Source organism: Poecilia latipinna, unplaced genomic scaffold, assembly GCF_001443285.1.
Source record: "Poecilia latipinna isolate Pla-1442-1.1 unplaced genomic scaffold, P_latipinna-1.0 Scaffold661, whole genome shotgun sequence".
NCBI classification, from domain to species: Eukaryota; Metazoa; Chordata; class Actinopteri; order Cyprinodontiformes; family Poeciliidae; genus Poecilia; species Poecilia latipinna.
Window position 1 is genome coordinate 80231 of NW_015113277.1, and position 14214 is coordinate 94444.

The 14214-nt window shown below is 38.8% G+C and overlaps 1 protein-coding gene across 5 annotated transcripts; it reads left to right on the forward strand.

Annotated features, from left to right (window-relative positions):
• The first annotated feature begins 1131 nt into the window (after nt 1-1131).
• hnrpkl (heterogeneous nuclear ribonucleoprotein K, like) lies at nt 1132-14181 on the forward strand. 5 transcript variants are annotated; one of them, XM_015044044.1, is made up of 16 exons: nt 1138-1270; nt 2527-2597; nt 3199-3296; nt 3419-3475; nt 6097-6140; nt 7377-7449; nt 7685-7798; nt 8068-8196; nt 8343-8650; nt 8946-8999; nt 9819-9852; nt 10827-10842; nt 12657-12689; nt 12815-12882; nt 12974-13143; nt 13746-14181. In XM_015044044.1, exons 2-16 carry the CDS (start codon nt 2531-2533, stop codon nt 13774-13776), a joined length of 1296 nt encoding a protein of 431 aa, XP_014899530.1. In that variant the 5' UTR covers nt 1138-1270; nt 2527-2530; the 3' UTR covers nt 13777-14181. The 5 variants fall into 5 exon arrangements, with proteins under 5 accessions (XP_014899528.1, XP_014899529.1, XP_014899527.1 ...); XM_015044042.1 differs by lacking the exon at nt 13746-14181 and having other exon boundaries at nt 1132-1270; nt 2491-2597; nt 12974-13280; XM_015044043.1 differs by lacking the exon at nt 13746-14181 and having other exon boundaries at nt 1132-1270; nt 2494-2597; nt 12974-13280.
• Nucleotides 14182-14214: the final 33 nt, after the last annotated feature.

Here is a 14214-nt window from a genome sequence, read left to right on the forward strand (position 1 = left end):
CTCACTGGAACTCAGGATTTCCAGTAAGTGTGAAGAGGAGCACTGGGTTGAAGTCATGACCTCCGATCTCATCATATTGTCAAACTTATATTGCTAGAAAGCAAAAAATAAACAAATTAAACCCTACTGTAGTTCTAAAAGCTTAGCATGTGATTAAATAAGAATATTTAATATAAAAACAATGCATTCCTCCTGGATTGGCCTATTTCTTTTAAATCTACCAAGCATTCCATAATAGTTTAGTAAATGTAAGAATACATAAAAGCATACTTTGTACAAAATACATCAGACCATAGTATTGATTTCTTTCATGCCTTTCTAAGCTAAAGAAACCTTTGGTTATTGCCACTCCTGCAATGCCTCCTGTGACCATCTCTGAGCTCATCTGTCTGTCTAAGCCAGCTGGTGGCACACTTGTCCTAAATCTCACATGGAGCTGTGGTTTCACTAATACCCAATCTAAACGACCAAGTATGTTACATTTGTCATCTTTTAGATCAAATCATTTTATTTGTTTTATGCCACAAGGCTGATGTTGATTCATGTAGCAAAACCTCTATGTGTACATTAGGCACATTGGAATAAAATTCTCACTGCCTGTTCACCTTAAGTCAAAATATTCCATTACCATGGTAAATACATAAAATGTAAAACAAGGATGCATAATGTAATTTTAAAAAGAAAAGCAACAATTATTTGACCCTTGCTTTAAATTCTTTACTTCTTACAGCTGATGTCATCTCCTGCCACTTCAATACCCTCCTTGACCTCCCATTAACTGGACTTCAATGTGTATTGTTCAAGTGGAAACTGTTTACCTGGGCAAACTTTGATTCTAATAATCCCCCCAGTTTGTTTCACATCATCAAGTTGTGTTTAACATACAAATTGATTTGTATATTTTTGCAATGCTGCCAAACATAATTTATTTTTGCCCCCAGAGTTTTACCACTTTTTAGGGGATTTTTCTTTTCCAAAATTGTTGTTTACATTTTTTTTTTATCTTAATTTTGCACCGAAGATGCATTAAATGTTGCATGTCAAATTAAGATTCTCATAATAGATAAAATTGACCAAATCGCTCATACACGTGGATAACAAGCTTATCAGTTCTTTTTGATGAATTTTGTCTTAACCCCGCCCATCCCTGCTGACTTGAGAAGGGTGTGCAAAGAGACGAGCGGGAGAAGGTCGACAAATCGAACCTATCCACGGATTTTTCGGGGCGAGGCGACGGTAGAGGACCGCGGTGAACGTGGTTTGGCTGCAGGTCTGTTTTTATAAAGGTTACATTTTGATAGTAGCTCGTGACTTTACCTTCTTTGCTTTTGGTCTGAATATTGGACATTGTTAGAGGACGGTAATTTAACGTGCCTGCTCTGCTTGTCTTTATTTTCTTGTCGTGCATGTTGGCCAGTCTTAACGTGGACACTAGCTGGCGCCTCGTAAAACGCACAGACCCACTAGCTGGCTAACTAGCTGCTAGCATGGAAAGTAATGCCAACACTGCTAAAGGCTTTGTAAAATCCGGGGAAAAAATACGTTTCCCGTTCAAATTACACCCCCTCAATCTACAGTCATGGTTTATATCAACATTAAAATCCTATTCATAGAGAGCTATGCACACAAACTGCTAACAGGCACTTTCCTTTCTCTGGACAGGACCTATGCAAACATGACCGGGGCTGCTCTCTAAAGCCAAGAGTAGCATAACGTCCTAGCTGTGTTTATCCAGGCCTCTGTTTAGGAGTGATGCTTCTGCAAAAATATATAATCCTCAGTTGTGGGAAGAGCACGTAGGAGGGTAGCATGTGTTAGCTGGATACACTCAGTCCCGTTAAGGCTAAAGTCCACGTTTTATTATAAACAAGCAGGCATGTTTAACATGATAGTAGGAAAAACACTTAAGGTTTAATTAAGCTCGCAGGTAAAGGTATACTGATGTGCTGGGCTAATTTTATTAATGGAGAATGTGCTTATGCGATTCTTTATAAAGCATTTTATTTTCTCCAAAGTGACAACTACAAAAATAGAGGGGCCTTTCCTGATCAATACAGATTTCTTCCAATTTTCTTTTACGTATGGGCTGCAAATTCAATTTTCAAACGTTATTCAAATTCAAAAGTTATTCTAACTGCTAAACATAAATTTTTTAACTCCTGTAGAAATATTTTTCCCATTTGAATCAAATATAAGAAGTATTTTTATGAAATTCAGAAAGGTGTATCTAATTAAGTGTACTTCAAGACCTTGTTTAGGCCAAATTATGATATACAGGTGCATCAATAAATGTTCTGTTGGTTGACAAAAATGGTATCTTTCAAATACTATACAAAAGGAAGCACATTTTTCAGGATTTGACTTGCTGATCACCAAAACTGATGAAGGGAAATGTCTTTGGCTGTTTTAATAATGAAGGAAATAATATAATATATGTTATTTAACAAACATATATTATTCCACTGCGCTGAGCTTATTCTCACTGTTTAGCAGATCCAAGAAGAACCGCTTTGCTTTTCACTGCAGACTCATGACAATGGAAATGAAGGGCGAACAGCAGGACGAAGATATTTCATTCAGCAACACTGACACTAATGGTGAGGTCTTGCATATCTTCATTTTACACGTTCTTATTGCGCGTTAGAACTGCCCAGAATAACATTGTCATTGAGAAGTTTCCAGACTCCAACCGGTCTCAAAGCCAGCATCGAATTTTTAGATTTCCATTGGCCAGTTGATTTGCTGAAGACTAAAATTATAACCATGAGAAAAGAACATTTCTGGCCAGAATAACTTACCATGTGGTCATGTCAGATGGTTGAGAGAGCCTCTTGTCCAGGAAACTGCTGTTCTGTGGGCCCAGAGCAGATCTGCCCATGTTTTAATTCAGAAAGGGTACATGTTGGTTCTGGACGTAGACCAAGTTGCATTTGGCTACTGAAGTGTACTTGGTGTTGATGGTATATGCTGTAGACTTTGCTCATTCGAGGATTTTATTTTTACTAATATTAATTTGGTTTATTATAGCACTTCCACAAGTGAATCAGGAGAACATTCTAACTTATGATTCTTGTAAAGGAAATATTAAAAAGTAAACTTAAAAAAAAAAAAAAGAGAGAGGCTCATCTTTTATTTCTGTAAGTGCATAATTTAGGAGGTTGCTGCATGCTTTGGGTTTGACCTTGCCTTCTGTCTCAGGTAAACGTCCTGCTGAGGACATGGACGAGGAGCAGGCCTTCAAACGTTCACGCAACATTGATGAGATGGTGGAGCTGCGTGTTCTGCTTCAGAGCAAAGTAATCAGAGATCATATCATGAGCCCCTGCTATTTGCTGGGCCACGTAGCAATTTTTTTTATATTTTTTTTTTTTTTCTTTCCTCTCTCTCGGTGATCAAAGTGTTTTGCTTTGCTTCACAGAATGCGGGAGCCGTCATTGGAAAGGGTGGCAAGAACATAAAAGCTCTTCGCACAGACGTGAGTAAATAGATAAAAATGTCTTCATATATATTTGCACTCAGAAAACTTTAGCTTTCTTATTCTTCCTTTTGGTGCTGATTCTAATCTACACAAGTCTTATTCAACCCTGAGAAAAATATTGTCACATTTAGTTGTTTTTTTTCTGTCACAAAATTTGATGTATTTTACTTGGATTTTATGGTGATTGACCTGAACAAATATGGAGTGGAAAGAAAACTCGAATAAAAAAAGCCTCCTTCACTTTGTTCATAAAAAAAAAAATCCAGTTTAGTTGAAAAGAGAGAGATGCTCTGGTCAGGTAGAACCACAAAATAAATTTTAACCTACACAGAAATTCTAGTTCCTGATAAATGCATAAAAAATTGTGAATGTACAAAATATAAACAATTCCCAGGTGCAACTGGGTTATTTTATTTGTTCTTGAGTTTTATATGTTGCAGAACAATTGAAAGTTAGTAGTTGGCGCGTTCTAGCATCTGGGTTATTATAAAAGCAGCTCAAAATTTGTTTGTTGGTTTTAATCATCTGTCGTCAAGAATCACTGCACAGTGCTACAAAAAAAGCATTACTGAGACCAGAGAGTAGAGATTGACCGATACGGGATTTTCTATTACTGATACCAATTTTAAAGTGTCAATTGCAGATTTTTGAGACAATTTACTTTGTTTTGTGACATTGATTTATTTGTGATTCTTTTCCTTTTTTACATTTGATCAAAACTTTTCCATTTTCTTTCTCATTTAATTGGTTCATTAGTGGCCTGATGTTATCGCCTTAAGTTGGTAGCTTCTGTTTTCCCTACTGTAATACAATTCATATAGGAAAGGAGACATTTAAAGGTGCCCGCTGATTACCGTTTTATTAATTTGCTTAAAACATAACTTGTATGAGTCAAGTTGAGGACCCAAAATAAATGTGCTGAATTTTTCAAGTTTAGTTAAGAAAAGGGAGAGGGGGTGGGAACTACATCTTCCTCTGTTATTTGTTTTCCCTTAAAAACAACTCTTAAGGCATTTTTAGCTCAAATTTCCTCTACGTAAATCGTAAGGAGAACATCGGAGGAAATGACATTGATTAGGACTTGCATAATGTGATTGAATGAAACTCGATGCACAAAGCACAATTCCTGTATTTAGTAAAATTTGTGAGTAACTGAAACATAGTCTCCCCTGCAACTACAATCTGCTTTTATGACATCCATTGTCAGCAACATCTTCAGTCCATACTAATAAGCTTTTTAACAATAAGTTTCATTAACATCAGTGGTGCAGTGGACAGAGCACAAGAGTGTGTACAAACACATTACACACAACAGTAACGTGTGTGGTACCAAGCTAGCAGTGTCACAACACAGGAAGACGCGTTCTACTTTGTTTAATTTCTCCATATCCAAAGCTGTGAACAAGTTCTGTCATTCCACTAGTGATGCGTACATGCAGGTAATAATTACACATACAGAACAGATGCATCAGTTTACAGTTGAAAGAGGAAGTTTACATCCACCTAACAAAGACACACTTTGTTTTTCGTACTGTCTGAAGTTAAATCAGTCAAAACTTCTCCGTGTTTAGTTAATTATTACCAAAACTATTCATATTTGCTAAATGCCCCAATAATAAGAGAAGGAATATTCCTCTCTCACACACACATGTCCACAACTTCTAGAAGGATTGAGATCAGGGCAAAACATTGACTTTGTCTTAAAGCAACATTGTAACCACTTTGTATGTAAATTTTCCATTTACAAGACCCATTTGTGGTTCTGGTTTAACTTCCTGCCCAATTGTTTTAGATGTTAAGAGAAGTTCGGTCTTGGTTATGATTTTCACTGACCTTATCAACTCTGTGGCAACAGGGCTGTGGTGTTTGAAGATATGCCTGTTTAAAAAAAAAAAAAAAAAAAAAAAAAAAAGTGTGCGCCGTCAAGACTGATGAAGATACTTTGGAAAACTGGAAAGTTTCGGCCAATTCATTAGTAGGCCGATAATATCGGTCAACCTCTACCAGAGAGTCACTGTTAAACTGCTCTGCTTGAGTTTCTCCCACCCCCAATAATTAAAGCTAATTTTAGATATCGCTTACATTGCTAATTTTTGAAACTGAGTATTTCTAACAGCCCTGTTGGAACATTTTTTTTTTCTCTGCATTGTTAACTTGACCAATGTGCTCCTTCATACTGCCTGTTAAAACTTATCTCTGTCCTGGTCACACTTCCTGTTCTCTTTCACTCTCACAGTTTCTCTCATATCACTTTTTGGGACAAAGTGTGGCGTGTATTCAATTAAAACTGTATTCCTTCTCCCCCTCTTCCCTTCTCCTTTTACTTGTTTTTGTTCTTACTTTTGGCCACCTTCCTCCGTTGCCCATGTACCGGATCGACATGCCCCTCCTGCGTTGCCCACCTTGACGTTGGCCCAACCTCCGCCCGCCCCCGAACGAAACCCGACCGCTCGGCCATCTGACACTCCCGGTCGGCCCTGTCCATATACTGTGCCCCTCCTTATTCGGGCACCTAACTTGACATGATGTGATTGAATGCCCCTGCCCAATGCCAACCTCCTCCACCACAACCACCATCACCACCACCACCACCACCTCCTCCTCCTCGGTCCATGCAGTACAATGCCAGTGTATCAGTCCCAGACAGCAGTGGCCCAGAGCGGTATGTCCCACCAGTTATTGCCTCACTGCCTGATTAGAACAGTGAAACACTTGTCTTTGATAGCCTGCCTTCTGTTTCCATTTGAACATTTTTATATACATGACACTTTACAACCCCACCCTCTTCCCCTCCCCTTCACCAAACACCCCCTCCTTTCTCTATAAGACATGTATTGTTCCTTGATTTTTTTTTTCTGTCCATTTTTAAGTATCTCCTATTAAGTTGGACTCTCTGTAATTACAGTTACTCAATCATGCGGAAATTGTCTGACAGCCCACTACAAAGTAGTTGGTGTTTTATACTCAGCAACACTAAAGTTGGATGGTTTATTTGTTGCTCTGAGAAAATTTGTGAAATGCAGGCATCTTTAAAAAAAAAAATTCCCCCCTCGCTCTGTCTTCTGTGACCCACCCCTGGTCCCTTCCCCTTGCCTCCAACCTCCCACTCTCCTCTGCCCCCACTCTCCCACACTGTTTCCACCATTACCGTCCCATGATCTCTGAGAGAGAGAAGAGAAAGAGAGCTTGCTTTCCTGTGGAGGCTCCGCCCTTTCACTTTGTCACTTCATTGATGTTTCTTGATTCCATTGTGCTGCATCCCCCCCCCCTTCCCCCTTCTGTTGAATTTCTTAGGTTACATCAGATCAGATCTGCCTATCAAACCTGTCACCTGTCACATCACCCTTCCCCTCTCCAACCTGCTCTTCCTCTGTGCCACAAAGCACTTGGTAACCCCTCCCCAACCCCTCTGCTGTTTTAATGTGCCTTAGCTCTCTTCCCCTCTCCTTCCCTCTCCCCCCCTTCCCCAACCTCGTGGTCACAATGAGACGGTGAGCTGGTGGTGCAGCTGTAATGGCAAGCTACTGTTTTTAAATGACTTTCTCTTTCCCCAACTTCCTGGTGGTGGGATGGTTATAGAAGAAGTTTCTCGCTCTTACACCACTTACCCAAAATCTGTGTGGCCACTTTCACGTTTTTTGTTTTTTTTTTGAGACGCGCTGGAACCCCCTGTCCTCGTAAAGCTTCTCTTACTTTTGAAATTAGTAAGGGAGTCAGTGCATGTCTACTGCTGTCAGTGTAGCGTTGGGGAAAAATTAAGCACTCGTTTAAAGCGTCTTATTGGTTTGTTCAGGACTGTCTGCTGGGCTGTCTTTTAGGTCAGGTTTATCCCTCCGTTTTTTTGGTGTTTGGTTTTTGTAATTCATTTATTCCTGTTTGCCGAATTGGTTTCTGGCAGGATCCTGAGTGTAAGTGCCAGTATCGACACCATTGGAGAGATTCTACTGAAAATCATACCGACTCTAGAGGAGGTAAGATGTTACGTCAGTGTAAGTAAACAGTGGTGTCTTTTTAGACATGAATGATCTTTAAGATAAATGTACAGTAAATAAATAAACATTTGGAAAAAAATTGTAATGTAATAAAGCGATAATTTGCATCAAATGTTAACCTTTCTATGGATTTGAAAAATATATATTTTGTCCACAACTTCTATACTAACATCTAAGCACACAGAACTTTGTTTTTGTTCTTATGTTTTTCTAGTACCAACATTACAGTGGGATTGATTTTGACTGTGAGCTTCGCCTGCTGATCCATCAGAGCTTGGCTGGTGGGATAATTGGAGTGAAAGGTGCCAAGATAAAGGAGCTGAGAGAGGTAGGACACAGCCCAGATTAACCATTTAATCCTCTGCACTAACAGCTGAGCAGTAAAAAAAAAAAAAAAAAAAGACAACTCTTTAACTTTGGAAACGTGTTTGCCCTTTGTTTCGCACATTGGTCCTACAAGCTCATCTTAAAAGACGCTTTGTTTGCTACTTCTCAGACAAGTTCTAGTGCATTTTTGCATTTCATTAGGAAAGTTTTTTTTTGGACTGTGTAGTCAGAATATGAATGGGGAAAAAAAACTGTGTGTGTGTGTACTAGAACACCCAGACCACCATCAAGTTGTTCCAAGAGTGCTGTCCACACTCTACCGACAGGGTCGTCTTAGTGGGAGGAAAACCAGAACGTGTGGTTGAATGCATAAAAGTGATCCTGGAGCTAGTATCAGAGGTAAATCTACCTTCTCAATTACTATTAATTCTCTAAAAGTAATTAATACAGACACATCTTGACTTGTAGAACATCACATTTATTTTGAACGCGGTGTACTCCAGCGTCGGTTTATAATTTCGCCGTAACTTTTCTTCAATCTGCAGGCACCGATTAAAGGCCGTACTCAGCCTTACGACCCTAACTTCTATGATGAGACGTACGACTACGGTGGCTTCACCATGTTGTTTGAGGATAGGGGCCGACGACCCATGGGTGGATTTCCCATCCGCGTGCGCGGCGGTTTCGAGCGCTTGCCTCCTTTACGTGGCAGCAGACCTCTGCCTCCCTCCAGAAGGGACTATGACGACATGAGCCCTCGCCGGGGTCCTCCACCGCCGCTTAGCAGGGGCATACGAGGGGGCAGCCGAGCGCGTAACCTGCCTCTCCCGCCACCCCCACCGCCAAGAGGAGGGTGAGAATTGGGCAGATTTTACACTTTCGATCAGAATCTGTTAGGGTTTAAATTGTTTTTGGATGAATTTGCTAACTTTACTGGACTGGTTTTGGCAGCTTTTACTGTAGATGATCAATTTGTACATCAAAGGTTTGTTTTGATAATTGAAAGACTACAATTTAGTAACCAGCAACATAAAATAACACTGAGGCTTTAAAAGCACATCTAAGAGTGGAGTTGTTCAGTCTTAAATTATTTTACGTCTCTACCTCACATCCATCTGTTTTTTTTTCTTCTCTTATGTTGTTTGCAGAGGAGACAGGTTTTCACATGGCAGCTATCATGGCAGCATGGATGACAGACCAAGGTGAGAAAGGTTAAGCTTTAAATTTCTCTTTAAAGCTTAACAGAATTTAGAGAAGATCATATCTGTGATTTAAAAAGTCCTATTTTTTTTTCTTCCACTAAATCAACCAGTGTCACTGCTTGCTTGGAACCAGATCTTCTTATTTCCAGTGACTGTTTGTTTCAACGTCTCCTGCTACTTGCTGAAATTCAGTTGCAATTGCTGTTTTTGACTGAATTTATGAATGCCGTTTGTGGCTTCATTGATGACCGTATCAGATGTTTGAGTATTCGCTGCTGGTGTTTGCAAATCAGTCTTGAAACGTTGTGCGTATTTAGAAATGTCAGTCGGAAATCAGTTAATTTTGCTAAAATTTTAAATGTTTGGAAACGCTGACTCGTTTTAGCGAGCATTTGTTACACTTTTTATGGTATTTCAAATAAAAATCCCCTTTTAGGTTTGTATTCATTCATTCATTCATTGTGAGTTCATCCAGAGAGAGGTCTGGCTGCTGTGCAAATATCAAAAATTCAGTGTGAACTTTGAGATTGAATCATTTTCCCAAAGATTGTAAATCTGGCCATTTTCAGTGGGTGCAGTGTCCCCATGCACTGCGATGGTCTACAGATATTCAGAATACAACCGAGCGAGGATCAGACATTTAATGTGCAAAAACCAACCAGTTAACAGCCTGTTGTCTTTGTTAGAAACCAGTTAGAAGGAGATAAAGCACACAGTCTTCATCTGGCACTGGAGCATTTTGGTGGAAAACCCCTGTTGGGTCAAACTGTATTAACAACTTTGTTTTTTTTGTTTTTTTCCCCCCCCCCTGTTTTGTAGTGAAAGAAGAGGCAGAGACCGCTATGACAGCATGGTGAGTGTAATCAGCTGCAGCTTCAGGGCTCACTTGCTGTTTTTTTGTTTCCTCAAAAGACTTTGTGGTCTCTGCCTGTGAGTTGTGTTTTCAGATGGTGATTGCGTTTCCTTTTCTGAGTGTAGTACAGCACACTGGCTCTGATATGGCTCCTTTTTTTTTCTTCTTCTTATTATTTTTCCCCCCTTCACATTGGATGCACACTCATGTAGACCTGTTGTTGCCTGGCAACAGTTGTCTCCGTGGTTACCACTGAGCAACTGAGTACGCAGTCCAGAGATCCACCAGGCGAGCAATTGAACCAGAGCAGTTCTTGAAGTGGTTCCCCGCAGGTTTTAGCTGCAAGCAAAAGAGGGCAGACGAATACTTTGACCATAAAAAGGAAGAACTCTTGAGATTTAAATATTATTTAAAAACTGTATTACTGCTTCCGGTTGTCTCAGCAGTAATACAGATTCTAGGATTTGGATTACAATACAAGTTAGGTTAATGCTAGCTGCTTGCTAATCTGTCTTTGTCTTTGAAACACAAATCGGTGTTAAATTTGTCAAGTTTATGTCCTTATGTGAGTAAACAAATTTGTGTGTATTGCTGTATATGCGTTCATTAGCCTCGCAGACATAACGCTGGTCGGATAAGAGAACTTTTAAAAGTATCCTAAAGATACTTATATCTTCTATTTTATTTGTTTTTTTGACTGTCTTGAACTCAGAGTAGCTTTTATTAAACATCCTTGATTCTGCAAAGTATTGTCTAGTGTCTTCAGATATGCAACATTGACTTTGTACAATAAAGAGAGGTAAAAAAAAGGCATAACCATAGTGAGACATCAAAGAGTGATTGGTAATATAATGCATATGTGTATTTAGTTTATAATTGGTGTTATTACTGAAAGCTTAAAATATATTCTGATTCCTTACTAATGTTTGTAAATTTCATCTCTTTCTCTCCTCTCCTGTGATCCTGAAACGCAGAGTGGAGGTGGTTACGGTAAGTTTTGATATCCATGATAATCCTGCAGTTTTATTTATTTAAACTGTGGTAATTATTACCTTTTTACACACTTTGGCCTTGAAATGGCTAGAGAGCGTTTGTTGTTTTGGCTGTACACGTTTACACATTTGAAGTACCAAGATGTTTCTTGTTCAACAGAGCATGTCCAAACATTTTAGTGACAATCTTGAGATCTTCTGGACTTGAAGTTGAGTTTAATTTTCAGTTTGACTCTTTTTTTTATTATTATTATTATTTTATTTTATCACACATATATTAAGCCCAAACATTCCTACCCCTGGTAGATTTAAAATATTTGTCATTAAACAAAGAAGTTTGTTTCTAACAGGAAATGAGACGGGGTTTTAAAAAAAAAATATATATAAATGTAAAAGTTAAATGGGTTTTTACCCAAGTGTTGAAATATTTTCCAAAAATTATTTTTCTACAAGTCAGTGTTTTTAGTTTACTAAACAGAAAGTCAAATTAGTCTACTAAAGCTAAAATTATCACTGATGACTAAATTATGGCTTATACCAAGCTCAATCTGAAATAAGTCTGGCTGATTGAAGATAATACTGTGATAAATAAAGACTAACATAAAAATAAAATGTTATTTCACTGTCCCACCTGAATTTAACATGTTCCTGTTGGGGAAACCAGTGGGATTTGTTTATCAATGTTTATTTCCCCATCTCATGTTTATAAATAAAGGTTGTACATGATGTAAGTTTTAAAGGCCTGGCAGCCATCTTGGTTATTTAATTCTGAGTTGCTCAAAGCTCTTCCAACTTTCCAGTTTGTAATTCTGATTTCTGGGGTCATTCCTGTGTTATTTCCAATTAAGAACCTGGAGTAAAAAAAAAAAAAAACTTCCAAACTCCTTCAACTTTATCAACTTACAGATTATTACCATCTTCAAACATAACACAAATGCAAAGGCACCAAAGTCAAGCTAAAGAAGGAATAACAGAAGAGTTTTTTTTTCTGATGCATGTTGTAAATGTTTCAAATATTTTGTTTAAATGTCGTTTTGAAATTTTCTCAAGGATAATGCAGCAGAGTGCGGGAATCCTCTTTTTGTTTTCTTCCTTTACTTTTTTTTTTTTTTTAGGTTTAAGTTCGGCTCCTGAAACATTTCTACTTTAGAAACAACACCCAGTACTTGGTGCCGTTGACTGAAATTTGTTTCTGCTGTGCATATCTATTTCTTTATAAATTAAGCTTCTGTGGAACGGAGGAAGAAACAGGTTTTACCTGTTGATGTTGTTTTTACACTTTCACTATTTCCTCTTGAGTGGCATTTAGATTTTTAAACATAGCACAGCTAATTGATTTCCAAGAACTGGTGTGGAAAGCAGTTTAAATGAAGAGGAAAACATAGCTGAATTAAATAATAAAAAAAAGGTGCTAATTCTCTATTGCTGAAAACCCTTCTGCTGCCTCATTAGTCACTTATTGTCGAAATTTTAGTTGCACCAATGAGCAATTTCTTTAAATGTTTACTTACCGTTGATATAGTGAAAGTGTGAATTAGTTAAACCCAGTAGATAAAAAAAAAAAGACGATTGGTATTAATGTACACAGCACAATTTCAACTGTTATCTTTCTATTTACTATGAAAGGACACACTTGGACCAACAAGGCTTAATATTTCTTTATAGATGCATCACCATCGCTGGCGTTTTGGCCATTCGGGCATTACCGCTCAGTTGCTGTCGCGTGATGCATTTCCTTTCTTCTTCCTGTGGTGTATTTTCATTTTCCACTTTGTGTTTTTTTTTTTCCTTTTTTAATGTTCTTTTTCAAAGACAACAATTCTTCCTGGGAGCGCTTTCCATCTGGTGAGTTGGGATGGATCGTTACTGTCCCAGAGTCTTGTTTCCTAACATAAAGGGATTGCTTGTTCTGGATTGCAAGCCCCAGTTAAAGAAAGATCTCCTACAAAGGTCCTTTCCTCTCTCCGTAGGCGGCAGAGGATCGTACAGCGACATCGGAGGCCCAGTCATCACGACGCAAGTCACCATCCCAAAAGATGTAAGTAGAACATGATTAGTGCGGTGCCCTACGAGACAAATTAAATGCCTTCGGCGCTCCTGAACTTGTTTTCCTTTTTGCCGGGGTGCAGCTGGCGGGCTCCATCATCGGGAAGGGCGGCCAGAGAATCAAGCAGATCCGCCACGAGTCTGGGGCATCCATCAAGATTGATGAACCACTAGAGGGCTCTGAGGACCGCATCATCACCATCACAGGGACACAGGACCAGATCCAGAACGCCCAGTACTTGCTGCAGAACAGGCATGTGACTTCAAGCAAAACAACATCCTCTCACTGCAGCCGAGACGCTTCTTATGCTGTTTGTGTGGAACCAGGACAATAAAAAGTTCTTGGTTTCATTTAGTAGTTTGTGATTAATAGTAAGATTAAGATTTGTATTCTTTGTTTGGATAATTGGTATCTTTTTTTTAATTCATAAAATTACATTTTGGTTCAAACTAGTTAACCTTAAGGAAGACATTTACTAAATATACAGTATTCTGGTCTCAGGGCTAATTTAGGGCATGAAATACACAAAATCTGCCATTTGAGTCGGTAATTAGATCACTTGGTAGTACGTACGTGTGTGTGTGTGTTTACTTCCTTTCCTCCTCATCGCTCCACGATCGAGCAGGTCTGAGTTGGCGTGTCAGTTCCAGCAGACAGGATTTATTTCCAGCCTTGACCTTGGTATTCTTATTACAACTTGAGCTCCACGTGAAGGATGTCTTGCGGTTTTCAGCATCCAGTATTTACAGCTGCCCAGCCCGACTTGGGTCATGCTGCTGCTCTTATAAATATTTTCCCGTGTTTTTAATATATATGTATTATTATTATTATTATTATTTTTTTCTCTGTTTCAGTGTGAGGCAGTACTCTGGTCGGTTCTTCTAGAGGGAAGCGGAAGAGAGGGTGAAGCCATGCTGCCATACTGTTTGCTCTTTCTATTCAGAGCCAACATTCCTCTGCTTTGGGTAGATGTGTCCCTTCCCTTTAACTGTCTCCAGCTACACCACCGTTGTGTACACCGGGTTTTATTTGGAGGCCTGAAAAATCCATAATTCAGTGCTGGTATCTTCTTTTTCTTTTTATCTACTGGTGTGTAACCCATCTGTGTGATTAGGTTTGGTGTTGTGAGACGGCCCTAGGCCTTATCTACCGCATTTCAGTACAGCAAGCAGAATGTACTTTTTTTTTTTTTTTACTTTCTGTTCTTGTTTGAAAGACCACTTTCCTAACAAAGATGAATAGTTTTTGAATGGTTGAGAAACTATTAAAGTTAAATAACTGTTAAATTTACATTTTCCATCACTTGTCTCCATATGTAAAAAG